The sequence below is a fragment of the Bos indicus x Bos taurus genome, chromosome X, assembly GCF_003369695.1.
Source record: "Bos indicus x Bos taurus breed Angus x Brahman F1 hybrid chromosome X, Bos_hybrid_MaternalHap_v2.0, whole genome shotgun sequence".
Classification (NCBI taxonomy): domain Eukaryota; kingdom Metazoa; phylum Chordata; class Mammalia; order Artiodactyla; family Bovidae; genus Bos; species Bos indicus x Bos taurus.
Window position 1 is genome coordinate 107,872,827 of NC_040105.1, and position 26,740 is coordinate 107,899,566.

General features: G+C 63.0%; 1 protein-coding gene across 4 annotated transcripts; it reads left to right on the plus strand.

Moving 5' to 3' along the window:
* The first annotated feature begins 1 nt into the window (after position 1).
* On the plus strand, positions 2-25,004 carry FLNA (filamin A). 4 transcript variants are annotated; one of them, XM_027534891.1, is made up of 48 exons: positions 2-26; positions 3,008-3,416; positions 6,460-6,708; positions 6,797-6,894; positions 7,017-7,164; positions 7,607-7,725; positions 7,820-7,897; positions 7,991-8,153; positions 8,227-8,430; positions 8,943-9,080; positions 9,166-9,289; positions 9,403-9,539; positions 9,641-9,834; positions 9,914-10,027; positions 10,120-10,263; positions 11,146-11,269; positions 11,353-11,513; positions 11,600-11,690; positions 11,786-11,955; positions 12,206-12,323; positions 12,415-12,677; positions 12,894-13,491; positions 13,578-13,751; positions 13,838-14,000; positions 14,078-14,238; positions 14,327-14,497; positions 14,876-14,999; positions 15,091-15,247; positions 15,853-16,042; positions 16,199-16,222; positions 18,438-18,685; positions 18,793-18,888; positions 19,072-19,174; positions 19,263-19,403; positions 19,510-19,638; positions 19,820-19,993; positions 20,089-20,250; positions 20,344-20,547; positions 20,624-20,776; positions 20,893-21,015; positions 21,136-21,402; positions 21,534-21,671; positions 21,838-21,953; positions 22,480-22,612; positions 23,340-23,516; positions 23,682-23,900; positions 23,986-24,189; positions 24,518-25,004. In XM_027534891.1, the coding sequence occupies exons 2-48, from the start codon at positions 3,044-3,046 to the stop codon at positions 24,703-24,705; spliced, it is 7,947 nt and encodes a 2,648-aa protein (XP_027390692.1). In that variant the 5' UTR covers positions 2-26; positions 3,008-3,043; the 3' UTR covers positions 24,706-25,004. The 4 variants fall into 4 exon arrangements, with proteins under 4 accessions (XP_027390692.1, XP_027390693.1, XP_027390694.1 ...); XM_027534892.1 differs by having other exon boundaries at positions 8,230-8,430; positions 24,518-24,997; XM_027534893.1 differs by lacking the exon at positions 16,199-16,222 and having other exon boundaries at positions 24,518-24,997.
* The last annotated feature ends 1,736 nt before the right edge of the window (positions 25,005-26,740 follow it).

Consider the following 26,740-nt stretch of genomic DNA (forward strand, 5'->3'; position numbering starts at 1 on the left):
CCGCCGGCCGCCCGCAGGGAGAGCAGGTGAGGCGTCTGCGGCGGGCACCCAGCGGAGCGGTTGGCGGGCAGCTCACGGCGTTGGTGGGGGGGTGCCCGGGGCCAGGTGCAAGCCGGGGTGTGGTGTTGCAGCCGCCTTCCCTGGTTTCCTGGGGAATCCGGGTCTGGCCCCGCAGTGTGAGAGCCCAACAGCCACGGGGGCGCCCTGGGAGGGTGAACCGGGGGACAGGTCACTGCATGACTGTCCGGGAAGGCAGGGCTCTGAGAGCAGGACGTTGTGTGGGGTCAGGGCGAGAGGCCACCTGGAAAGACACTGCAGCCAATATGCCCCCAGGAGGGAGGTCGACCATCGGTTCCTCCCTGACATCAGTGCTCTGGGCAGTGGCTGCTTTGGGTAGGGGTGCGGGGCTGGCTTCCGGGCCGCTGCGCTCCACTGGGGCAAGGGCACACGGGGTTGGCCAGGCTAGATTCGAGGCTGGGCCCTGTCCCAGGTTGGCTCTGAACTGGATGTTCACTACCAGGTAGGATGTGAAGGCCAGCGCACCCCCCACCCCCGCCCCGATTCCTGGGCCAGGAGGAGTAGGTGACGGCCTCTGGGAGACCCACCTGCACGGGCTCCTAGCAGTGCAGTCAAGGCGGGAATTCAGCACTGGAGCGCTGTCAGCCTGCCTGCCACACCTGGGCTTGGGCAGCCTCTCCTGCCACCCTGTGCCTCTCTTTCACCAGCCGTGGGAGGGCCTGGCTTGGGGTCTGAGGGCAGGAGTGGGGGTGGGAGGCGGGGTGTGTCTAACAACATCCAAGAAATCGACTCCAAATAAGGGAAAATATGAAAGAGCTGTATTTCGGCTTCCAGGGACTGCCCGATCTGGGGGCTTTGGGATGGGGCGCCACCTGGTGGTGATACTGTGTCCCCTGGGGACAAGAACTCGTTACAGCCCCATCTCTTATCACCCCCCAAATAGGGAAGAAGCCTAAGGCTGGCAGCCAAGGCTTCTGTCCCCCTTTCTGCTGGAGTTGGCTGCTAGTTACTGACGCTGACTCAGTTTCCCTGCTCTCTGCAGATTAAGAAATGAACACAGATAACCCAACTGGATGGCACTTGTCGAGTGACAATGAATTCTCAGTATGATTCTCTCCTTGGGGGACTGGCTCTTCAGGGGGGCAAGGGGAACAGAAGGATGGCTCTCATCTCTGCTTGGATGGGGCCTGCTAGGAAGGAGTCTGCATGGGTCCCCCTCTACCGCTGTCCCTCCCATCTCCATCCCAGTCCCCAGACACTGTGGTGTGGAGTTTTGCACAGGTGTGTCTAAAGTGGTCAGGCCTTTAGACTGAAAAATGTCACTGGTGAGCAAAAACCAGTGTGGGGTGCCAGGCAGCCCCAAAGAGAGCATGCTGGAGGCCAGGTGCTGACTGCAGCCCTACTGTGGGTGACACAGTCCCCAGGGCTGTGAGAGTCGGCCTTATTTGGGCATGCTGACCTAGGGGCTCCTTTCCCACTGGTCTTTAGCAGAGAACTTAGGTACTGCTAGTCGGAAGCTCGATCTAAGTACCAAGCAGGAGGGACAGAGACATGCTTTTCTGGAAAAAAAAAAAAAAGATGTGAAGAAGGGAACATCCTGCAGAGGGAAAGTACACAGGACCGAGGGAAGTGAGTCCACTCTGGGGACGAAGCCACGGGTAGGCTGGCTTCTCCAGACTGAAGAGGGTGGCAGTGACTGTCCCCGACAGGCCTCTTGCCTCTGTGCCTTTGCTGGTCTTAGTATCCCCACAGTGACCGCCCCCCCCCCCATAGTCTCCAGTTATCTACAAGAAAATGTATTTTGAGTGAATAGGTCCCCAGTGCCCAGTCCTGGCTCCATGGCAGGCCCCGGCTGCCTTTCATGGTTTGCCCCCCTCAGTCCCCTGGCCCCCCTGCCCGGGAGGCTCCCTCTGCACTCCCACGACCCTGAAGCCCACTGAGACCCAGGTGCTCAGAGCACATTATCGGAAGCCCGGGGTAGTTCCCTCTGGCAGCCTTCTGGGTCACGCTGGGTTCAGGGGCCATCCCAGCCATGGAGAGGAAGCCCCTCGCGCCTCGGGTGGACTGCCGGTGGGTGAGGCAGGCACCCGCCATCTCTGCATGCATCGCATCACAGGGCGCCCCGTGCCAGTGCCCATTGGCATGCCCGGGCCCCTTCCAAGGCTGCTGGCTCCTGGAGCTCTGATGGCCTCCTGGCCCAGTGCCCCATTTCCTCTGGGGTGCAGGGGGGAGGGAGGGAGGCGGTGGGAACCGGCGAGCGCAGGCCAGGATCCTGCAGAGCGGGAAGGCGTGCTGGGGCAGGGGGTCTGGGGGTCTGGGGGGCGGCTTAGGGTCGGGCGGCTACGAGCTTCCCTGGCGTGGCGCACGCGCGCCCGGCGCGGGCAGCAGAGCCTAGTCCGGACCCGCGCTCTCCAAGGGCTCGCCCCTTCGGATCGGGCCCTTTCTCTTGGCTGCCGGCGAGGCGGCCGGCTGGGACGCGGCCAGGGACCCCCGAGCGTCGGAGGTTGGGGGAGAGGGGGCGGCGGGGACCGAGCGGAGTCCACGTGACTCACGGAGGGCGAGCCACCCCCCGCAGGGGCCTTGGGGAAGGAAAGTCCCTTGTATGGTGTGCCCGCTGCAGGCCAAGCGGTCCCCCGCTCTAGACGTTGCTCAGCCTTTCATCGCTGCAGCGTTTCCTACAGCGCGGGAGGGAGACCTCAGCATTTCCTCGCAGCCTCGCCTGCTCCGGGGCCCTACGACCCTTCCCGGAGCCTGGGGGTCGGGTCAAAGAGCCGGGGCGGGGGTACTCAGGGGGGCATTCCAACGGGTGGGGAGGGGCGGGGCGGGTGGGGCCCCAAAGCTCCACCCCGCCGCGGCCCCGCCTCCTGGCCCCGCCTCCATCAGCATTTAAAGGGCTCGCTCTCACCGCAGCGCAACCTCAGCTGTCTGCCTCGCCCTGCGCTCGCTGAGGTGCCTGCGACTTTAATTAAAGGGCCGTCCCCTCGTCTAGGCTGCAGCACCGCCCATCGGCTCCTCGCGCCTCAAAATGAGTAGCTCCCACTCTCGGGCGGGCCAGAGCGCTGCGGGCGCGGTTCTGGGCATCGGTGCCGACACACGAGACGCCGAGATGCCGGCCACCGAGAAGGACCTGGCGGAGGATGCGCCGTGGAAGAAGATCCAGCAGAACACGTTCACGCGCTGGTGCAACGAGCACCTCAAGTGCGTGAGCAAGCGCATCGCCAACCTGCAGACGGACCTGAGCGACGGGCTGCGGCTTATCGCGCTGCTCGAGGTGCTCAGCCAGAAGAAGATGCACCGCAAGCACAACCAGAGGCCCACCTTCCGCCAGATGCAGCTTGAGAACGTGTCGGTGGCGCTCGAGTTCCTGGACCGCGAGAGCATCAAGCTCGTGTCCATCGGTGAGGGCGCCGGACGCCCGGTGGCGCTGGCGGGGCGAGGGTGGGGGTTTCCGCGCGTCCTCCCCTCTTCCCTGAGCCGACCCCTTGCAGACATCCCCTTAAGCTGCGGCGCTGCCCCGGGGGCCACCCAGCTGCTTGCGGGCCTCGAGAACAAAGGCTCGCAAGCCAGCGGTGCGTGCGGACCGCTACGCGCCCCCGCCCGCCGGTCCCCGGCTGGCCCACGCCCAGGCTGAGCTCACATCCTCCACAGGCCGCGCCCCTGCCGCTGCGCCCGTGGTGGGAGAGGGCCGGGACGGGGTGGGGGGGAGTGGGAAGGCGGTGCGGCGGGCACTAGCCAAGCTCTGGCCGTACGCCCAGCGCCTCATCTCTAACGAGGGGGAGGCCAGGACTCTCCACCTCCTATAGCAGTTGGGAGACGGCTCTTGGGCCTCCGAACACCGTTGTGGTTCCTAAACAGAGGCTTGGAGCTTGTGGGTTCCATTGTCTAGGACCCCTCAACTGAAGATTGCTCCAAGTTTAGATCTCCTTTTGGGAACTCGGGGCCCAGAAAGGACCATAGCTAGCCAAACAGCACCTGAGATAGGTTTGGGTGCTGGCTTGTAGTCGCTTAGACACCCAGTTACTGTTGATTGTGGGCCAAACTCTTGCTTCTATGTAGGACTTGCTTTTCTGCATCTAGAATACAGGAGTTCCCTGGGAGGTACTCCAACATGTGCTGGGCTCACTGCCAGCCCACTGTCCGTGTCACTGGGCTGGTGAGGCTGGCACTGACCAGGCCTACCGCATCATTCCCAGGCACCTCTCGAGATGGGAGCCACACAGGGATTGGCACCAGAACTGGTGACTTTGCCCTGGAGCGGGGGGGGCGGGGCGGCAATGTGAGACACGGAATGAAGGGGCACCAGCTTTATTTTCTTCAGCATTCAAAGAGAACTTCCAGCAGCCCCTGCAGCCCTGGCCTGGTCCACGCTGAGCCTGAGAAAGTGAGGGACCAAGACTCAGGTGCCCCCAATCACTCTGAGCAGGTCTCAAGGGCCCCACCTCTTTTTCTGGAATGCAAGTCTAGGCCGAGGCCCACCCCCCAGTCCCATACTCAGTCTAGCCAAGCTGAGTCATCTTTGAGCCTTGGGGGGGGGGGCAACCGGATGTGGGGAGGCGAGCCACACCCCAGTTGTCTGGGGGGGGGTCTCCCCCCCCCCCCACCGCCCTTCTTCTCCTCCTCCTCTTGTGAGCTGGCTGGAGCAGGCCTAGTTCCCAGAGCTTTGCCATATAAGGCAAAAAAATGTTGGAAAGCAGCAGTGATTAGGGGAAGGAGGGGGCAGGCTGGCCCGGGGCTGGGGAAAGGGGGTGGGATGGGGCGGGGCCATCCAACCAGTCAGTCTCTCAACTCTTAGCCCAGTCCTTCCCGCCCTCTTTTGTGAGTTGGATGGGACGGCCTGGGCCAGCCTCCTATGGACCAGGGGGAGGGCCCAGCCCCGGGAGGACCGGTGAGCTTGGCCTTGTGTGTCCCCTCGTGGGTCTGGGTGGACCTCAGGCCTCCCGAGGCTCTGGTTCCAGGCTCAGGGTTCTGGGGATGGGAACCTGGTGGGAAAGTGCAAGTGCTCCCGTGTACTTGGTCTTCTCCGAGCCTGAGACCCCCTGTCCTGCCGCTTGGCAATAGTGCGGGGCAGTGGTGTAGGACTGGGATGAGCCCCCCATTGAGAACTGGGAGGCCACTCTGCTGAGTGGTGTTGAGCTGGTCTTCGAGGTGCAGCTTGCTGGGTTCAGAGGCTGCCTGGTCCCCACCCCCCAGTTGACTTGCTGGACAAGCATTTTCTCCTGATTATTGGGGAGTGGGTGAGTGGAACCCATCAGCAGGGATTCCAAAGATAAGCGGCCCTCCTGTGTTCTTAGGCCCAGCCCTACGCCCCAGTCCCCAAGAGCTTGAGACTGACACCCAGAAGGGCCTTGGGTGGGGCCCTGAGGGGTTGCCATGGTGATGGGGTGCAGGGTGCCTGCCCTAACCACTTCCCCTGTGGTGAGCTTGGTGGCCACCCGCCTGCAGCCCAGCGGCCTGTTAAGTGATGAGGAGGGCGGGCAGTGGCTGAGCCTATTGCTGAGACAGCGGGACTCTGGGACCCCACCCACAACCCCCCGCCAAGCGAGGGGCCCTGGGCACCCAACCCAGGCTGGCGGGCCCCACCCCAGCCCCACCCCCCCGGGCTGGGTGAGGGGGCCCCTGGAATGTGTCCTGCTCGACATCCCGGCTGGCAGGCCATCCCTGCTGGGCCCCAGTGAGTCAGGGCCAGACCGCCGGTTCCTTGGGGCCAGTGTTCAGCCCCTCCCCTACACCAGGCCAATGGCCCAGCCCCCAGCCTGGCTCTGTCGGGGGAGGGGTGAGTACAAAGGAAGTGAGGGCCGGCAGGGGTTCACACCCTCCACCCAAAGGGTCCTTGCCCAACTTCCCCAGCCTCAGTCATTCACGCCCCCACCCTGGGCCAGCAGTTGTATTTCCCAACCCAACCCCCGCTTGGCTTCCTCTTCCCCAGCGCCCGCCCAGGGGCCCTGGCATCAAGGCCCCAGGGTCCAGCTGTTTCCCCTGCCCCTTCCTTGGAGACCTCTGGAGAGGGGCCTGGGTGGCTGCAAAGCACTCACCCACTCTCTCTCTGGAACCATCTTTGGGGATCGGGGCCCCAGATGGGGCCCCGATCGACAGCCTGGGTCTGTCGCCTGTCTGTTCTCTGGGCCCCCATGGCCTCAGGGCTTCTGGCAGCCCCCCTGATTGTGCTGTATTGGCACTGCGCGTCTGGAAGGGTTTTACCCTTGAACCTCCTTGATGGTCCCACAGGCACCCGCACCCCACCCTGCCTCACGGAGGCCTCCTCCTCCCTCGGGCTTGCTGTCTCCCACACTCGCCAGTGCCTGGGAGTGGCCTGCTGTTCCGTGTGTGTGCTTCCACACCCCACCCCCGAAGCCGTGTGTGCGCATGTGTCTGTGCCTGTGCCCAGGCCCCCCCACCGGGTTGGCCGTGCCCACCCAGCGCTGCCACTCGTTGCCCTTGCAGACAGTAAGGCCATCGTGGACGGGAACCTCAAGTTGATCCTGGGCCTCATCTGGACCCTGATCCTGCACTACTCCATCTCCATGCCCATGTGGGATGAGGAGGAGGACGAGGAGGCCAAGAAGCAGACCCCCAAGCAGAGGCTGCTGGGCTGGATCCAGAACAAGCTGCCACAGCTGCCCATCACCAACTTCAGCCGTGACTGGCAGAGCGGCAGAGCCCTGGGCGCCCTGGTCGACAGCTGTGCCCCGGGTGAGGGGTGTCGGGTGTTGAGGGTGAAGGGGACGGCCTCTGGCGAGGTCCCGTGGTCCCTAGACAGACGACTTAACTCCATCTGCAGGCCTGTGCCCCGACTGGGATTCCTGGGATGCCAGCAAGCCCGTGAACAATGCACGGGAAGCCATGCAACAAGCTGATGACTGGCTGGGCATCCCTCAGGTATGCCCCCCTACCCTGGCCAGCGGGGTCTGCTTGGGGGCCAAGATCCCCATGGGGAGAGGTGGAGTGTCCCAGGAGCCCCAGGCTTGGAGGCCCACTGGCTCCTCCCTCTGTCTGTGAAGGTGATCACCCCCGAGGAGATTGTGGACCCCAACGTGGATGAGCACTCCGTCATGACCTACCTGTCCCAGTTCCCCAAGGCCAAGCTGAAACCAGGGGCTCCCCTGCGGCCCAAACTCAACCCGAAGAAAGCCCGAGCCTATGGGCCAGGTGAGGGAGCCAGGCAGGAGTGCTCCTGCGAGGTCACCTTCTCCCCGTGGGGCCGCGTCCTCTGGGAAATGTCAGCTCCTTGGGAGTCTTCCATCACGTGGCCGCAGGGTTATTGACTGCTCTCCGCAAGTCAGACAGGAGTGGGTCAGGGCTGATCAAAAGCAGCCACTGGCTGGATGTTCCCCACGTCACACCCACCCAAGGCAGAGTGTGTTTAGGGAGTAAGGACCCATCCACTTTGCTGTAAGTGAACTTGAGACCCAGCCAGGTTATCTGACGGGAGCCTGAGCCCCGGCACGCTTGAGCGAGCGTTCTAGAAAACAGGCCCAGGCCTGTCCCACAAGAGACCAGTTCAGAAGGGAATAGGGAGGGGTGCTGAGCCCGTGCAGGTGAGGGGGTGGCCCTGAGGCCAACCCGTGGCTTCCTCACACTTCCCGGGCAGGCATTGAGCCTACAGGCAACATGGTAAAGAAGAGGGCAGAGTTCACGGTGGAGACCAGAAGCGCCGGGCAGGGAGAGGTGCTGGTATACGTGGAGGACCCGGCTGGGCACCAGGAGGAGGTAAGGCAGCCTGCAGGTAGGCCCTCGCATTACCAGGCCTCCGTGTGCCCGGGGCTGCTCCGAACGAAGACTCACGGGCTCCTTCCCACCCTAGGCCAAGGTGACCGCCAATAACGACAAGAACCGTACCTTCTCTGTCTGGTATGTCCCCGAGGTGACGGGGACTCACAAGGTGAGCCCTCAGCCTGAGGGGAGGCTGGGAGCAAAAGCTGTGGCTAGGGGGGACCCCAACCCTGGCCTCACGGCCTGCCCCTCCTGGGAACAGGTCACCGTGCTCTTTGCCGGCCAGCACATTGCCAAGAGCCCCTTCGAGGTGTACGTGGACAAGTCCCAGGGAGACGCCAGCAAAGTGACTGCCCAGGGCCCTGGCCTGGAGCCCAGCGGCAACATTGCCAACAAGACCACCTACTTTGAGATCTTCACGGCGGGTGAGTGGAGGGTGCTGAGGCCAGCGGGCTCATGGGAGGACGAGAGGCTGGAAGCTGAGCCGCTGCTTCCCAGCAGGTGCGGGCATGGGTGAGGTGGAGGTGGTGATCCAGGACCCAGCAGGCCAGAAGGGTACCGTGGAGCCTCAGCTGGAGGCCCGGGGCGACAGCACGTATCGCTGCAGCTACCAGCCCAGTGTGGAGGGCGTCCACATGGTGCACGTCACTTTCGCCGGGGTGCCCATCCCTCGCAGCCCCTACACAGTCACTGTGGGTCAAGGTAGGCCAGCCCCAGCTGCCTTCCACAGGGCACAGCTCCAGCTGGGCGGTCTTGGATGGGGGCAGCCAGGCAAGTGCTGCTGCAGCCCTGCCCTGGCTCTCGGGACATCTGTGCTTCCACTGTTGGGGCCTCCTCCTCCTCCTCCCGCCTTCTCCCTCTCTCTCTCTCTCCACGCTTTCACCTTCGGAAGAGCTCGCTCCAGCTGTCTAGAAACCTGCTGCTCTCTGCTCTGCCCACAGGGTCAACGGTACTTGGATCTGTCTTCCTAGGGGGTTGGGGGTGGGTGGGCTGGGTGTGGGGTCTGCGGGGGGAGCTGGTGTGGATGGAGCACAGGGAAGGAGGCCTACCATGTCTGGGCCTGGGCCCCAGGTCCTTGGGTCACGGTCTCTTCCGGTTCTTTCTTACATGGCCTTCACCATCCCGGGCAGCCCACCGGCCCAGTCCGGTGGGAGACAAGGGAGGGGGTCGCCCTGCACTAGCTCCCAGCAGCTCAACCAGTCCTCTGCTCACAGCTTGTAACCCAGGTGCCTGCCGCGCTGTCGGCCGGGGTCTCCAGCCCAAGGGTGTGCGAGTGAAGGAGACGGCCGACTTCAAAGTGTACACAAAGGGGGCGGGCAGCGGAGAGCTGAAGGTCACCGTAAAGGGCCCCAGTAAGTTGGCTTGTGGCTGGGGTAGGGTGATGCCAGCCCCTGGCCACTGCTCAGCAGGCCTGAGGCTTCCCCTTGTCTCTGACAGAGGGTGAAGAGCGTGTGAAGCAGAAGGACCTGGGCGATGGTGTCTATGGTTTCGAGTATTACCCCATGATCCCCGGCACATACACTGTCACGATCACGTGGGGTGGCCAAAATATTGGGCGCAGGTGAGGCCCTGGATGAGCGCTTTAGAGGTGGCACGCCTCCTCCCCTGCAGGGCTTAGGCTCATCCTTCCAGGATGGGCCCTTCAGCACTCCCTGGGTGGCTCTCTCCTTGCAGTCCCTTCGAGGTGAAAGTGGGCACTGAGTGCGGCAATCAGAAGGTGCGGGCATGGGGCCCTGGGCTGGAGGGCGGTGTTGTCGGCAAGTCTGCAGACTTTGTCGTGGAGGCCATTGGCGACGACGTGGGCACCCTGGGTGAGTAGGTGGCTACAATTGGGGGTATTCCGGGGGCAGAGGCTAGCAAGGGCCACCCTCCCGGGGATCCAGGGCCCTCATGAGCTGGCGGCTGTTGTCAGGCTTCTCGGTGGAGGGCCCATCGCAGGCTAAGATCGAGTGTGACGACAAGGGCGATGGCTCCTGCGATGTGCGCTACTGGCCACAGGAGGCTGGTGAGTACGCGGTGCACGTGCTGTGCAACAGTGAGGACATCCGTCTCAGCCCCTTCATGGCCGACATCCGCGACGCGCCCCAGGATTTCCATCCAGACAGGGTAAAGAGCATGTGCCACTGGGTGGGGGAGCCTGAGGGGGCCGGCACTCTGCCCTGAGAACTGGGTGGCCTCCCATCAGGTGAAGGCACGTGGGCCTGGATTGGAGAAGACCGGCGTGGCTGTGAACAAGTCAGCAGAGTTCACAGTGGATGCCAAGCACGGCGGGAAGGCTCCTCTCAAGGTCCAAGTCCAGGTGAGGTGCTCCCCCGTGCCAGGAGTGGGCTGGGCAGGTGCCCACTGACCAGGCAGTGACCAGGAGGCCTCTTGCTCCTGCCCACTTTGCAGGACAATGAGGGCTGCCCAGTGGAGGCAACGGTCAAGGACAATGGCAATGGCACTTACAGCTGCTCCTATGTGCCCCGGAAGCCAGTGAAGCACACGGCCATGGTGTCCTGGGGAGGTGTCAGCATCCCCAACAGCCCCTTCCGGGTGAGCCTTTAGCCCACTTCCCTGGGGCCCCTGCTTCATTTGATACAGCTCTGTTTGATGAAACTTGCACGCCATACAGTCAACCCCTTTCCAGTATCCAACTTGGTGGTTTTGGGTGAGTTCTGAGTTGTGAAGCCATTACCATGACGGAAGATGAGGCCGTTTTCACCACCCCCTAAAGAAAGTCGGCAACCCTCCAAAGGCCCCCTGCCCTGGCCTAAGCAGCCTCTCCTGTCTCTGCTTTCTGGCTGGGTGGGGATGGACTCGTATCCCCTGTGGCCTGTATACCGTGAGTCATTGCTTCTTGCCTTTCAATGGCTGGATGATACACCATTGTGTGGATAGACCACGTTTTCTGTTTCCAGTCATTTGTTGATGGACATTTGGGAGTTTTTTCACCTTTTGGTTGGCAGGAGCTGTGCTATGAATGGTCCAGAATGGGTGTTAGAGGGGACGAGTGATCTCATGTCTCTGGGTGGATAGATACCAAAAAATGGAATTGCAGCATCATATGGTTGCTTGTGTTTGGAAAAGAAAAGGAAAGGAAAGTCGCTCAGTCATGTCCAACTCTTTGCAACCCCACAGACTGTAGCCCACCAGGTTCCTCTGTCCATGGGATTTTCCAGGCAATAATACTGGAGTGGGTTGCCATTTCCTTCTCCAGAGATCTTCCCGACCCAGGGATCGATCCCGGGTCTCCAGCATTGTAGGCAGACACTTTACTGTCTGAGCCACCAGGGAAATCTGCTTGTGTTTGAGGGGCCACCAAATGATTTCCAAGAGTGGTGGCACCACTCTACGTGCCCAACGGCGGTGGGTCAGAAAGCCTCTGCCTGTCCTCTGGGCTGGTTGTGACCCTGCACTTGCCCCTGTGCCCTGCAGGTGAATGTGGGTGCCGGCAGCCACCCGAACAAGGTCAAGGTGTACGGCCCAGGAGTGGCAAAGACAGGACTCAAGGCTCACGAGCCCACCTACTTCACTGTGGACTGCACGGAGGCTGGCCAGGGTAATGCCCTGCCTTGGGAGTGGGTGGCCGGTGGGTGCAGCGTCCCTGTGAGGTCCCCAGCCCCATGCCCTCCTCCATTGCAGGTGATGTCAGCATCGGCATCAAGTGTGCCCCGGGTGTGGTGGGCCCTGCCGAGGCCGACATCGACTTCGACATCATCCGCAACGACAACGACACCTTCACAGTCAAGTACACCCCCCGCGGGGCTGGCAGCTACACCATCATGGTGCTCTTTGCTGACCAGGTGGGTGTGCTGCTCCTGGCCCCCAAAGATGGCTGAGTGTTGGGTTGCTGCTCGCCTCTCAGCCCTTCTCCTCCCACCCCTTGCAGGCTACGCCCACCAGCCCCATCCGGGTCAAAGTGGAGCCTTCCCATGATGCCAGCAAGGTTAAGGCAGAAGGTCCCGGCCTCAGTCGCACCGGTGAGGACGGCCCCCCGCGTAGGGAGGTCGGGGCCCCGAACAGGGTATGTGTATGCGCATGCAGGAGCCCCTAGATGGTTGCTGTGTCTCCTCAGGGGTCGAGCTTAGCAAACCCACCCACTTCACGGTCAACACCAAAGCTGCCGGCAAAGGCAAGCTGGATGTCCAGTTCTCGGGGCCGGCCAAAGGGGATGCAGTGCGTGACGTGGACATCATTGACCATCATGACAACACCTATACCGTCAAGTACACGCCTGTGCAGCAGGTAGCCAGCTCTCTTGACCCCCTGTGGCCACACCTGTCCGTACACATGCTGAGCCTGTGGGCCCCTTCACATGGTGGGCTGGGTGGCTGGCTCCAAGAGACTTTGTGCCCACTCTGGTTTCTCACCTGGGACAGAGTGGGCACAGCAGTTGGGGGGTGCAGTGTCCCCAACCCCCATGCCCGAGTTGGGAAGGCACGGGCCAGGGGCGCTCAGCCATGACCTCTGACCCTGTCTTCTGTACCCCTCCCAGGGCCCAGTGGGCATCAATGTCACTTACGGAGGTGATGCTATTCCCAAAAGCCCCTTCTCAGTGGGGGTGTCTCCAAGCCTGGACCTCAGCAAGATTAAGGTGTCCGGCCTGGGAGAAAGTAAGTTGCTGGGGCCCTGGCACAGCCGCTGGCGATGCCCAGGCTGTCTGAGCGGCCTCACAGTCCTGTCTTCCCCCCATCGCTTCAACAGAGGTGGATGTTGGCAAAGACCAGGAGTTCACGGTCAAGTCCAAGGGCGCCGGTGGCCAGGGCAAAGTGCTGTCGAAGATCGTGGGCCCTTCAGGGGCAGTGGTTCCCTGCAAGGTGGAGCCAGGCCTCGGGGCTGACAACAGTGTGGTGCGCTTTGTGCCCCGTGAAGAGGGGCCCTATGAGGTTGAGGTGACCTATGATGGCGTACCTGTGCCTGGCAGCCCCTTTTCCCTGGAAGCCGTGCCGCCCACCAAGCCTAGCAAGGTAAGGGGGTTGCCGGGGCCACAGCCCATGTCTGCTTTGGACCTTACTCCTCCTCTTGGTCCTTCTGAGCGAGGGCCCTGCTCGGGCCTGTGCCCGCCTGGTAGGGGAGGGAAGCCAGAACAAGAAGAGAGACAGATGGAGTCAGGCTGGGGTCTGAGGGTCAAGGGTCAGAGAGCTGGTGCAGCTTGGGCTCCTGACCTGCCCCTCCTCCCCTAGGTGAAAGCCTTCGGGCCAGGGCTGCAGGGGGGCAGTGCAGGGTCTCCTGCCCGCTTCACGATCGACACAAAGGGTGCCGGCACAGGCGGCCTGGGCCTGACGGTCGAAGGCCCTTGTGAAGCTCAGCTCGAATGCCTGGACAACGGGGATGGCACGTGCTCTGTGTCCTATGTGCCCACTGAGCCTGGGGACTACAACATCAACATCCTCTTCGCTGACACCCACATCCCCGGCTCCCCATTCAAGGCCCACGTGGTTCCCTGCTTCGACCCGTCCAAGGTCAAGTGCTCAGGCCCCGGGCTGGAGCGGGCCACGGCTGGGGAGGCCGGCCAGTTCCATGTGGACTGCTCGAGTGCGGGCAGTGCGGAGCTGACCATCGAGATCCGCTCCGAGGCAGGGCTGCCGGCCGAGGTGCACATCCAGGACCACGGTGACGGCACGCACACCATCACCTACATCCCCCTGTGCCCTGGAGCCTACACCGTCACCATCAAGTACGGCGGCCAGCCTGTGCCCAACTTCCCAAGCAAGCTGCAGGTGGAGCCCGCAGTGGATACCTCGGGCATCCAGTGCTATGGGCCCGGGATTGAGGGTCAAGGTGCGAGGCTCTGCCGTGGGACATGGGGTGGGGGAACTGGGGTGTCTGGAGCCCCCGTCTTCCTCTTCACATCCCCTCCCCCACAGGTGTCTTCCGAGAAGCCACCACCGAGTTCAGCGTGGATGCCCGGGCTCTGACTCAGACTGGAGGGCCCCACGTCAAGGCTCGCGTGGCCAACCCCTCGGGCAACCTGACTGAGACCTATGTGCAGGACTGTGGTGATGGCACATACAAAGTGGAGTACACACCATATGAGGAGGGTGCGTGTCGGGGTGCCAGAGGGACTGTGGGGGGTGAAGGGGCAGGGCAGTCTGGGCCCCTTCTAAGTCAGCCCGCCCTCCTGCAGGACTCCACTCTGTGGACGTGACCTACGACGGCAGTCCTGTGCCCAGCAGCCCCTTCCAGGTGCCAGTGACTGAAGGCTGCGACCCCTCCCGAGTGCGTGTCCATGGGCCAGGCATCCAAAGCGGCACCACCAACAAGCCCAACAAGTTCACTGTGGAGACCAGGTGGGCAAGAGCCCCACAAGCAGGGGCCGCGGTGGGCGTTAGAAGTCACGGGATAACGAGCTGTCTGTTTGGACTAGGGGAGCTGGCACAGGGGGCCTGGGCTTGGCTGTTGAGGGCCCCTCTGAGGCCAAGATGTCCTGCATGGACAACAAGGATGGCAGCTGCTCGGTTGAGTATGTCCCCTACGAGGCCGGCACCTACAGCCTTAACGTCACTTACGGCGGCCACCAAGTGCCAGGTGAGGAATCAGGTCAGCTGGGGCCTGGCTGGGGCCACCTGCCTGCCCTCCAGCCTGTCTCAGAAATGCCACCTCTCGGCCCCCACAGGCAGTCCTTTCAAGGTCCCTGTGCACGATGTGACAGACGCGTCCAAGGTCAAATGCTCTGGGCCTGGCCTGAGCCCGGGCATGGTCCGTGCCAACCTACCTCAGTCCTTCCAGGTGGACACGAGCAAGGCTGGCATGGCCCCACTGCAGGTCAAAGTGCAGGGGCCCAAAGGTGAGTGTGTCTGGGGTGTGGGGGTCAGGTCAGGAGGGCCTGGTCCCCTGAGGGAGGGGGTCTCGCACACCTTGGGGTGGGACGCAGGTGGGCAGGCAGTTGACGGAGGAGCCGCAGGTGACACCAGAGCCAGTGACCTGGTGAAGGGGACCAAAAGGACATAGACCACTGAGCAGAGGTGGGAAGGAGAGAGGGCAAGGGCCCAGGTGGTACCCAGATTAGTGTCATGTCACAGAGGCTCAGGGCTGTTCCTGGGGATGGGCAGGGCTAGGCCTGGGGTGGGGGCTGAGTATACATGGCTCAGATCCGGCTTTTTAGTGTAGTGGGCCTAGGAACCCAGAGCACCAGCTGAGACTCTGTCTCTGGGACTGGGGTCAGGCCTGGTGGAGCCGGTGGACGTGGTGGACAATGCCGATGGCACCCAGACTGTGAACTATGTGCCCAGCCGTGAGGGGCCCTACAGCATCTCAGTGCTGTATGGAGACGAAGAGGTACCCCGCAGGTAAGGAGCAGGGCCCTCTGTCTTAGGGGAGGGGGCACTGGCCTGGGCACCAAGAGCCATCCTAACCACCCACAACATCCTGGCCCGACAGCCCCTTCAAGGTTAAGGTGCTGCCTACACATGATGCCAGCAAGGTCAAGGCCAGTGGCCCAGGGCTCAACACCACGGGTGTGCCTGCCAGCCTGCCTGTGGAGTTCACTATTGATGCCAAGGACGCTGGGGAGGGCCTGCTGGCTGTCCAGATCACGGTGAGTGGGCCATGTGGGGGCCACCTGGCCCTGCTGTTTTGCAGCTCTGGGTCCATGGCAGGTGGGGAGGGGAGGGACCCGGGCCTGAAGTCCACAGCCTGGGGCAGATGAGCCAGTCTGGGTCTCTGGTCTCACCTGGGAGCCTGGCCCCCGCCTCTAGGATGGTGGTCACAGACCCAGGCTTCCCCCACACACATACTTGCTCACTTCTGATGTCACCAAAGCCCTTAGTGCCTCAACTATTTTGCCTGTAACATTCTCCAGGGCCAGGTATAAGGCTGGGACTCTGGGATCTTTCAGAGGAGCTTGTCCTACTGCTGGGGCTGGCCCTGGGGTAGAGGGCTGGGGCTGAGAAGTGTTTGTGGGGATAAAGCAGGATAGGTGCCAAGTTTCCTGGCCGTGCCTGTCATTGGGGGCTTCCCTTTTGGACCTTGCCCGTGGGGAAGTAAGTAAAGGACAGTGGTGGATGCAGGCAGCCATTTTGGGCCATGGTGGCTGACCCTGCAGCAGCAGTGCTTGACACTTGGTCCTCTGAGAGGGCCTGAGGGAATCCCGGGCCAGGGTGAGCTTGGACCAACTGTTCTTCTCTGTGCTCTGCTACACAGGACCCGGAGGGCAAGCCCAAGAAGACACACATCCAAGACAACCATGACGGCACGTACACAGTGGCCTACGTGCCAGACGTGACAGGCCGCTACACTATCCTCATAAAGTATGGTGGTGACGAGATCCCCTTCTCCCCATACCGTGTCCGCGCCGTGCCCACGGGGGATGCCAGCAAGTGCACCGTCACAGGTGAGCCCAGTGTGCCAGCAGCCACGGCGCTCAGCACGGGGCTTGGGTGTGCCTGTGTGCAAGGGCTCGCTGCTTGGGGCGGCGTGTGGGAGTGGGGGCCGCCCCCTTGAGTGACTCACCTGACCTTTCTCCTTGCTCTCTGCCCTCTCACCTCAGTGTCAATCGGAGGTCACGGGCTAGGTAAGCTGCTTGCTGGGGCCACTCCCAATGCCCCTTCTGCCCAGAGGGCAGCTTCCTTTCCTCTTCCGGCTGATTCCCAGGACAGTTCCAGCTGCAGCTCTTGGCAGGGACAGAGGGGAGGAACTGGAGGGTTAGGGCCCAGGGAGGCCTCTGGAGCTGGGCATGAGTGCTCCGGCCCTCCCCCTCTCTGGGCCTCTGTTTTTCCACCTGAGAAGTCGGGTTGCAGCTGTGAGCTTTGGGGCGAGGTGCATCCCTAGAGGCACCCCCCTGGGGGCTCTGGGGTCTGGGGATCTTGGCGCCCTGGGGCAGTCTCGGGGGCGGGCAGCAGGCCCGGTCTCTTTTCACTTCCTCCTTCTGAGTCCAGGGTCTCCCCCAAGCAGCGGGAGTCCCCAGCCCCAGCCGGATCCACAGACCCCTGTCCCCACCTCCCAGGGGCCTCCGCGTCCCAGGCCGGGGGAGGTGCCAGTGCATGAGTGGGTGGGGCTGGCTGGTAGTGCCATAGCACCAGCATTGACTGCTTGGGCGGCCAGCATGGTGGGGCCCGGCCCAGCCTCAGAGTGCCAAAGTGCACTCAGTGGCCCACCCTCTTCCCGCCTCCCTCCCTCCCTGCCCCTCCCAGCAGTGACGTTATTCAGATGGTCCCCAACCAGACCTGGGAGGGGAGGCTCACCCCAGCCAGGGATGCCAGCAAGAGGCCACAAGCACATGGGAGCCTCTGGAGGCTGGAGGCCTGGACCTTGGCCAAGGTGGCCCTGGAGAAAGCTAGAGGGTGGCAGGGGTTCGATGACTCTGTCCAGGGGGCCTCAGGGTCTGAGATGACAGGCCTGTGTGCCTGGGCCAGGGGGTAGGACCTTGGGGACCAGGGGCAGGGTCAAGACTGGGGCTGAGAGAGCCGTCTTGGTTTACCTTGGCCGCCATGTGCCAGCGGAGGCAAAGAGCCCAGTTGGGGAACTGAAGTCACTTCGGTATCAGTTGCAAGGCTGGCTTGGGCTAGGCTGCTGGTGGGTGGGTGGGGCTTGAGGGGAGAACCAAATTGCAGGGGTGGGGGGCTTCAAGGATGGAGCAGCCCAGACCTGCTGAAGAGCTGGGTGCTGGGCAGGGAGCGCAGGTAGTTGGGGCCAACTGAGGTTTGGGCCCAGGCCACTTGCTAGATGGTGGGTCCAGGTTCCAAGCCAGGGAGAGCAGGTGTGGCTGTGTGCGAGGTGAGGCCTCCCAGGGCGGGGTGGGTGGTGGGGGTCCAGGCATAGAGTTCTGGAGCCCCACAAAGTGGGCGCCCTTGGCGGACAGGACAGCTCAGGGGCCGGCCAAGTGGCTGGCTGGGGACCCCCTTGAACTTGGCCCCAGGGTGGGTTCGGTGTTGCCAGCTGCTTCCCTGGCAGGGGCCAGGCTCCAGAAAGCACTCGCTGCCAGGCCTCATGGTCCCCAGCCCCCCGAGCCTCCATGGCTGAGCCCAGATCATAACGTCACTGTCCCTCCCCTCTGCTCTCACCGCCTTGCAGCCGTGGTTCTGGCTTGGGCCCCCTGCCCCCCTGCCCCCTGGGTGCTGGCCCCTCTGCTGCGCTGCACTGCCTGGGTGCTAACCCCCCTGCCTCCCTGCTTCCCTGCTCCCGGCTCCCTGCCTGCACCAGGCCGTGCCCGGCTGCCCCTTCTCTGCAAGCCTCCGGTCGAGCGAGCCTTCTCAGTTGTCAGGAAACTCCAATTGCACCTTCAGGCCCCAGGGGTGGGGAACAAGTGTCACATGCCCCACGCTGCAGCAGGACTCCGCCTCACCGCGTCCGCACACAGCACTGAGGGCCAGGGCATGGCCACAGGGGTGAAGGCAGCCCGGGGCTCAGCTGTCAGTCAGCATGGTCCAGGGCACCACTGGCTGAAGCCAAGTTGGCAGGGGAGATGGCAGCAAATGCTTAGGCCCCGGCAGTGGCTTCGGGGCTTTCCAGGCCCTTCTTCTTCTCAGACTCCTGGGTGCCACCCATTGGGCTTTTCCCATGTGGCGGGGATACGCCCCGAGACAGGACTCCCGGGCTTGAGGTGGTTCAGGGGAACCTTTCCTGCCTTCTGAGAAATCACTCACCATTCCAGCTTGGGGGGCGGGAGGCCTGGCTGTGCTTGGTGGTTGGCAGTAAGAGGCCTGGGCGGCTGACACGTGGATGGCCGCGGCCTGAGCACCGAGCTCATGCCCCGGCCCCCGCTTCGGGGACCCACCCTGCCCCACCAGGTGCTGGCATCGGCCCTACCATCCAGATCGGGGAGGAGACTGTGATCACTGTGGACACCAAGGCAGCGGGCAAAGGCAAGGTCACCTGTACTGTGTGCACCCCCGATGGCTCTGAGGTGGACGTGGACGTGGTCGAGAATGAGGATGGCACCTTTGACATCTTCTACACGGCTCCCCAGCCCGGCAAATACGTCATCTGCGTGCGCTTCGGTGGTGAACACGTGCCCAACAGTCCCTTCCAAGTGACGGTCAGGAGGGTCCGGGGCTGGGGTGGGGTCCGGGCAGGGACCTGGCTCACCGCCCCCACGGGGCTCACGGGTTTGGACAGCCTCAAGCTCTGTGCCTTGCTCTGCAGGCTCTGGCTGGAGACCAGCCCACGGCACAGCCCTCATTACGGCCTCAGCAGCTGGCACCACCATATACCTACGCCCAGGGGGGCCAGCAGACCTGGGTATGGCTTGCCCTGCCACCTCCCAGCTTGCCCTGCCCTCGGGGACACTTGGGGATGGGCCGGCTGGGTGTCCCGTGAGGTCCTGTTCCGCTATCTGCGAGGAGGGACCCTGGAGCCTGCCACTTGGGACTCCTTTTCCCTCCAGTTCCTCACTCAGGCCTTCTGTGTCTCCGCCCCCTGCAGGCCCCAGAAAGGCCCCTGGTGGGGGTCAACGGGCTAGATGTGAGCAGCCTGAGGCCCTTTGACCTTGTCATCCCCTTCACCATCAAGAAGGGCGAGGTCACTGGTGAGTGCAGCTGGGAAGGGGCTAGGGAGCCACAGAGGCTGGAGGGTGCCCATGGACTGCCCTGACCCAGGCCCCCCCTGCCCTGCAGGGGAGGTGCGGATGCCCTCGGGCAAGGTGGCACAGCCCGCCATCACCGACAACAAGGATGGCACTGTGACTGTGCGCTACGCCCCCAGTGAAGCCGGCCTGCACGAGATGGATATCCGCTATGACAACATGCACATCCCAGGTACGTCCACTCAGCATGCCGGACCACCTCCCAGGGGGGCGGGCTGTGGGACAGACTGGGGGATGATGGGAGGCCCCGGTCCATGTGGTCCCTCTTCTTGCTGCAGGCAGCCCCCTACAGTTCTACGTGGATTATGTCAACTGTGGCCATGTCACAGCCTATGGGCCAGGCCTCACCCATGGGGTGGTGAATAAGCCCGCTATCTTCACCGTCAACACCAAGGATGCGGGCGAGGGTGAGCAGCAGCTCTCATCCTGACCTGCCTGATTGGGGCGGGATGCCGTCATCTGGTGGGGGGTCTGGACACGGGAGATGCTCCCCAAACTGGGCTCCCCACCCCACCCCCGGCCTCCGCTTGCACGGTTGGTGCAGTGTTCCCGGGCACAGTTCGTACCCTCATTCACAACTCTCTCCAGGGGGCTTGTCCCTGGCCATTGAGGGCCCCTCCAAAGCAGAGATCAGCTGCACCGACAACCAGGATGGGACGTGCAGTGTCTCCTACCTGCCCGTGTTACCTGGTGACTACAGCATCCTGGTCAAGTACAACGAACAGCATATCCCGGGCAGCCCCTTCACTGCCAGGGTCACAGGTAGGGGACGGCCTGCAGCGGTGACAAAGGAGGCAGCTGGCGTGGGGACAGTCTCCCTCCCGGTGCCTGGACACACAGTGACTGACCCCTGCCAGGTGACGACTCCATGCGCATGTCCCACCTGAAGGTGGGCTCTGCCGCCGACATCCCCATCAACATCTCGGAGACGGACCTCAGCCTGCTGACCGCCACAGTGGTGCCCCCCTCGGGCCGGGAAGAACCCTGTCTGCTGAAGCGGCTGCGCAACGGCCACGTGGGTAAGAGGCTGGGCGGCAGGGCCTTACGGGAGGGAGGGAAGGTGGGGGGGGTTGTATATCTTTCTCTGGCTGACAGCCCCGCCCTGTGCCCAGGGATCTCATTCGTGCCCAAGGAGACAGGGGAACACCTGGTGCACGTGAAGAAGAATGGGCAGCATGTGGCAAGCAGCCCCATTCCGGTGGTGATCAGCCAATCGGAGATCGGGGATGCCAGCCGTGTGCGGGTCTCGGGCCAGGGCCTCCACGAAGGCCACACCTTTGAGCCAGCAGAGTTTATCATTGATACACGTGATGCAGGTAGGTGGTAGGGATCTGGGAGCTGGGGTCAGACCATCATACTTGGCCCCCCGGCTCAGGGTTGTCTCGCCCACAGGCTATGGGGGGCTCAGCCTGTCCATCGAGGGTCCCAGCAAAGTAGACATCAACACAGAGGACCTGGAGGATGGCACATGCAGGGTCACCTACTGCCCCACGGAGCCTGGCAACTATATCATCAACATCAAGTTTGCTGACCAGCACGTGCCTGGTGGGTACAGCACCCATGTGCCTCCCCCACTGCTGGGCAACTCTCCGTGCCACACCCTGGGGGCCCCGAGCAGAGGGTAACCTGTCTGGGGTGTGGGTTGTGCCTTCTTCCTGCAGGCAGCCCCTTCTCCGTGAAGGTGACAGGCGAGGGGCGTGTGAAAGAGAGCATCACGCGCAGGCGACGGGCCCCATCGGTGGCTAATGTTGGCAGTCACTGTGACCTCAGCCTCAAGATCCCAGGTGGGAGCCGTGGCCGCCCGGGCGGGTCCCAGGGAGGCCTAAGCACCAGCCCTGCGGGGCCCCCGGACAGAGAGGCGTGGCCTGGGTCTCCCACTCACCTGCCTGTTCCCCCACCTGCAGAAATTAGCATCCAGGACATGACAGCCCAGGTGACTAGCCCATCAGGCAAGAGCCACGAGGCCGAGATTGTGGAAGGGGAGAACCATACCTATTGCATCCGCTTTGTGCCAGCTGAGATGGGCATGCACACGGTCAGCGTCAAGTACAAGGGCCAGCACGTGCCCGGGAGCCCTTTCCAGTTCACCGTGGGGCCCCTGGGGGAAGGGGGAGCCCACAAGGTCCGTGCCGGGGGCCCTGGCCTGGAAAGGGCTGAAGCTGGAGTGCCAGGTAGGCCTGCTTCCTTTGGGGCTCTGGCTGGTCCCGGCTGGGGGTGCAGTGGGAGGGAGGAAGTCTCCAGCAGCCCCTGCTGGTTGGGGGGAGCACAGCCCTTCATGAGGACACATTCTGCTTTCCTGCAGCCGAGTTCAGCATTTGGACCCGGGAAGCTGGCGCGGGGGGCCTGGCCATTGCTGTCGAGGGCCCCAGCAAGGCCGAGATCTCCTTCGAGGACCGCAAGGATGGCTCCTGTGGCGTGGCTTACGTGGTCCAGGAGCCAGGTACTACAGTCTGGCTGGGGCCAGCAGGCTTCCCCTTGGGGTGGGTGCCCGTCCGGGTCTACACAGACAGCCCTGCCTTCTCCCCCACAACACCCTGAGGTCCCAGGGCCTCTTGGGCTGTCAGGGGAAGGCATGCATGGCCGTCTTGTTCTCGCTCCCCATCCAGGTGACTATGAGGTGTCAGTCAAGTTCAACGAGGAGCACATCCCCGATAGCCCTTTCGTGGTGCCTGTGGCTTCTCCGTCTGGTGACGCCCGCCGCCTTACTGTTTCTAGTCTTCAGGTGAGGCACTGAGAGAAACCGCCCGCCTGGGGCTCCTGCACCCGGCCAGACCAGAGCCCCTATGTCCAGGGACCCAGCCAGCCCAGCTCAGGGCGCCGGGCTGCTTCTGCTCTGGCCGGGAACAGCCCACGCCTGGGTCGGCAGGACGCACCCCTGACGGCCGCGTGGAGTTTTTCTCGTGTCTCAGGTCTAAAGGCTTTGAACAGAAGCCTGTGCCCCTTGAGCACTAGGGCTGAGGTTTAAAGAGGGACAGCCGCCTGCCAGGGCTGCTGAGTGCTGCTTGCAGGCCGGGGGCTGCCCCGCTTCCTGCCTGCCCGCTGTGTGCCTGGAGCGTGTGGGGCTAGGGTTTTGGGGTGTGTGCCTGGAGCTTGCTGCCCCTCGAGAAGCACTGGCTCTCCCTCTTTAAACCCACTTGGACGCCAGATGGGTAAGTGCCTCCCCCTGGGCCTCCTGCTTCTGGGCCCAGCCTCCCCTTGCCCACCACCCCCAGCCTCCGCTATCCTAACCACATCTGCTGTGCTTCCAGGAGTCAGGGCTAAAGGTCAACCAGCCAGCCTCTTTTGCAGTCAGCCTGAATGGGGCCAAGGGGGCAATCGATGCCAAGGTGCACAGCCCCTCAGGAGCCCTGGAGGAGTGCTATGTCACCGAGATCGACCAAGGTGAGGCTCTGCCTGGCCATCCAGCCATCCACCCGGGCACTGCTGGGAGCAGTGGGCCTCCCCGGGCCAGCCCTGCTGGCTGGAAGCAGGCTGAGAGTGTAAAGCAAGACACAATCTGCAAGCAGCCGAGAGAGGGCCTGGGCCTCCCGCCCCCTACTTGGGACCCAAGCCCTTGGGGACTGGGCTCAGTGGCCATGCTGCTAGAAAGGACAAAGCCTTCTGGAGGCATGATCCTGCCATCTCTTACAAGAGAGACCCCCAAGTCTAGCAGTTGGGCCTGCCAGGGCCTGGAACTCACGGAAAGGCTTGGGGGTGGGAGGAGCTGCTCAATTTGACTAGTCCACGGCTGAGTCCTGCCGCTTGCTGGCTGTGTGACCTCGAGCAAGTTCCTGCCTATCTCTGGGCCCCAGTTAGCATGTGGTGGATATGGCATTCAGGGTAGCCTTTCTAAGGAGGCATTGAGGCAGGTGTTTTGCTTACAAAAGACTTCAGTCCAAATGCTGCAGCAATTAAAGCTAGCTTGGGCATCTATCAGTAGCTTGGGCATCTAAAGCTTTGTCCCTCGGGCTTCAAGATTTCTGTGCAGTAGGGTTAAGGTGCCCAGCACAGTTCCCAGAAGAAGCTAACTGGGCCCTGAGACCTGCTGGACTCACACTGGTGGGCACATGCCACTTGCTCAGTTTGGAGGAGGGACTCCAGGCCCACCACCTACTTCTCTGTTCCTCAGATAAGTACGCTGTGCGCTTTATCCCACGGGAGAATGGCATCTACCTGATTGATGTCAAGTTCAACGGCACCCACATCCCGGGGAGCCCCTTCAAGATCCGAGTTGGGGAGCCTGGGCATGGAGGGGACCCAGGCCTGGTGTCTGCTTATGGAGCTGGCTTGGAAGGCGGCATCACAGGTAGGTCAGCGTGGGCAGCTTCTGGTGTGTGAACACAACGACTAGGGTTCCCTCCTCCAAGCTCTCGGTGACAACAGGTGGCATGTGGAGGTGACGAGACTCTGTTGGGGGGTGGGGGTGGGGCAACGGGCCAGGCCAGCTGTACCTACCTTCCCGTGCCCTCAGGGAGCCCAGCTGAGTTTATCGTGAACACCAGCAATGCGGGCGCTGGTGCCCTCTCAGTCACCATCGACGGGCCTTCCAAGGTGAAGATGGATTGCCAAGAGTGCCCCGAGGGCTACCGCGTCACCTACACTCCCATGGCACCTGGCAGCTACCTCATCTCCATCAAGTACGGCGGCCCCTACCACATTGCGGGCAGCCCCTTCAAGGCCAGAGTCACAGGTGAGCCTGGTGCCAGATGGCTGCTACACACCCCATTGCCGGGCACTCCTGCCACCTCTTGGTTGTCCACTGCTCTGCCCTGCAGGTCACCGCCTCGTCAGCAACCACAGCCTCCATGAGACATCATCTGTGTTTGTGGACTCCCTGACCAAGACTGCCACCATCCCCCAGCACAGTGCCCCAGGCCCGGGTCCCACTGATGCCAGCAAGGTGCTGGCCAAAGGCGTGGGGCTGAGCAAGGCCTACATGGGCCAGAAGAGCAGCTTCACGGTGGACTGCAGCAAAGCAGGTGGGTGTGCGGGCCCCAGCCCTTCCAAAAATGGGAGGCTGGAGAGAAAAGCAGAGAGGCCATGCCTGGGAAAGAGTGGGTGGGAAGGCCTCTTTGGGGGCCTTCTGGGCCCCCCTGCTAGCTCCTCTGCCCTCCAGGGCCCTGGAGAAACTGCAGGTTCTTTGGTTGTTCTGGGTGGACGGGGTGCTGGCTGTTTTTAAGAAGGGCTGTCACTCCAAGACAGGCAAGGTGGGGAGGACCCAGGGCAGGAACAAAGCGGGTCGCTGCAGTCACCACTGATGGGACGGGGCTTGGGGCATGGCAGTGAAGCCCTGGCCCCCACTCCCAGGCAACAACATGCTGCTGGTGGGTGTGCATGGGCCCCGGACGCCCTGTGAAGAGATCCTGGTGAAACACGTGGGCAGCAGGCTCTACAGTGTGTCCTACCTGCTCAAGGACAAGGGGGAGTACACGCTGGTGGTCAAGTGGGGTGACGAGCACATCCCGGGCAGCCCCTACCGAGTCCTGGTGCCCTGAGTGCTGTGCGCCTGCCAGTCACCAGCTCCCAGGACGAGAAGTGCCCCTGCGCCTGCCCCTCGCCACCCAAGCAGCACCTGCCCCAGCCCCGGCCAGCCCTGGCCACCCCATCACTGCAGCCTGACCCTGCCCTGTGCTGCGCTCACCTGCCTCCACGTGGGCAAAGGAGAGAGGCGAGCAGAGGCAGCCTGCCTGTCTTCTTTGGTTCTGGAAGGGGTGAAGGGGGGGGCCATGCACACCTGCCCGCTAGTTCTCTCTCCTAGCCAAGAGGAATAAAAGTTCTGCTTCCGTTCTCCTGAGCATGACTCAAGCTTTGTGGCAAAGAGGGCTGACAGGGTGGCTGGAGGTGCGGGCCCGGACCACAGGCTGTGGGATCTTCTGCTCCAGCCCCCTCTGCTGCCTGAGCACCTGGAGGGCACCTGGGGACTCCGCCTCCTCTCTGCCTCCCTGGGTTCCGATCCATGCAGGCCAGGGGGTGTCTAGTGCCCCGAGAACCGAGCCTGACATGGTTGTCCTTGTCCCAGATCATACCAGGAACAGATGCTGTCCCAGGGGAAGGCCAGGCCTTGGCCAGGCTACAGGAGGTTGCGTGCCAGGTGGGAGGGCCAGGTAAACAGAAGGCCAAATCCCAGGAGATTCCTGGCCATGACCCAGGCATCTTAAATGTGCCACCAGCCCCTGGTAAGGGGCTGTCTCCAAGCCATGCAGGTGGCAGCAGGTGGACACCTTCAAAGCCCTGCCCCATAGCCACCATCTGCCTATCCACTAGGTCCTTCCAAGCCCGCACCTGTCTGGCCTCGTGTGCCTGGGTGGGCTGTGCCCTCGGCAGGGTAGGGCAATCTCAGCCCCTTGGCGTGCTGTTCTGAATCGCTGTTCAGAATTCCCACCTGCACACAACCCGCCCCGGGTCTGCAGGTCAGGAAGGCTGTTAAAGCCAGCCAAGGCTTCAGCTTTCAGGCTTCCTCTCTCAACGGGGCACCTGGAAGCCATACCCCTTTCTGGAAGCACCTTCTGGGCCAGCATGAGCCCAGGGTTCACGGCACAGTTGCTTCTCAGCCACCCCAGTGATGAGCGTGAGCTCAGGAAAGGAGAGGAACAGGACCAGATCAAGGGCTCACCCAGCCCCCAGCCCCTTCTGCCATGGAGGGAGCAGGCAGAGTGCGTACAGCCACTGGTCTACACGAAACACTTCTAGAAGCTGCTCAGCTGGACAAGGTGGCAAAAAGAGGCAGATGCAAGCCTGGAGAAGTCCCACTCTGGGGTGGGGGCAGGGAAGGGGACCCACCCCAATCAGCCCCTTCTAACCTCTGTCGGCTCACCAGGCACCACTCCCCTACCCAGACTCACCCAGATTCTCCTGCCTGGACCAGCCTGCCAAGAGCAGACAGTCCTCCCTGCCATCCTGTGTTCCAAAGCCTGCTTGGTGGGGGCCCCTGGAGGGAGAATGGCCCCAGAAGAGAGTGTATCCAGGAGACCTATCCCCTCCCTGGATGCCACATTGCACCCGGGCGGTATGAGGGCTACAGGGCGGCAAGGGGAGAAGCTGGAACCTGCAGGGGGAACAACCCTGAGGACAGCCCCAAGGAGAGACCACGGCCCAGACCAGGCTAGAGCCTTGACCAGGCAGGGTTAGGAGGGAGTGAGACAGGGTGCCACCTCTGGAGGGCTTCTGGAGAGGGGGACACACAGATGGCACCAGGAGCCCATCTGCTGGGGGCAAGCGGCCTGAGACCTGGTCCCCAGGAGCAGAGGAGGGGTCCAGCCACAGACGCCCGCCGGGGCCCTTCTTCCCTACTAAGCCTGGGGAGGGGGTGTCTGGTCACCCTGTGGGGAGTGGCCCCCACATCCTACAGGTCCTGTCTGCTCTGAGTCAGGGGGACGGGGGAGCTGACCACTCCAACACCACAGCCGGCCCCCCCCACCCCCCACTCTCCCTGGTGCCTGCTCCCCCAGGAGGGTGGGCCAGACCTAGGTGAAGTGAAGGGCACAGCGCCCCTCAGGATGGGACGGCCACCCACAGAGAGAGAGCCTCGGC

What these genes read in the sequence shown, in the direction of transcription:
- FLNA (XM_027534891.1), top strand. Translation starts at nt 3,044, where the DNA reads ATGAGTAGCTCCCACTCTCGGGCGGGCCAGAGCGCTGCGGGCGCGGTT. An exon ending in CAGCAAGTGCACCGTCACAG is followed by an intron (nt 16,043 to 16,198) that starts GTGAGCCCAGTG and finishes CTCTCACCTCAG; the next exon opens with TGTCAATCGGAGGTCACGGG. An exon ending in CCTCAGCCTCAAGATCCCAG is followed by an intron (nt 21,016 to 21,135) that starts GTGGGAGCCGTG and finishes CCCCACCTGCAG; the next exon opens with AAATTAGCATCCAGGACATG.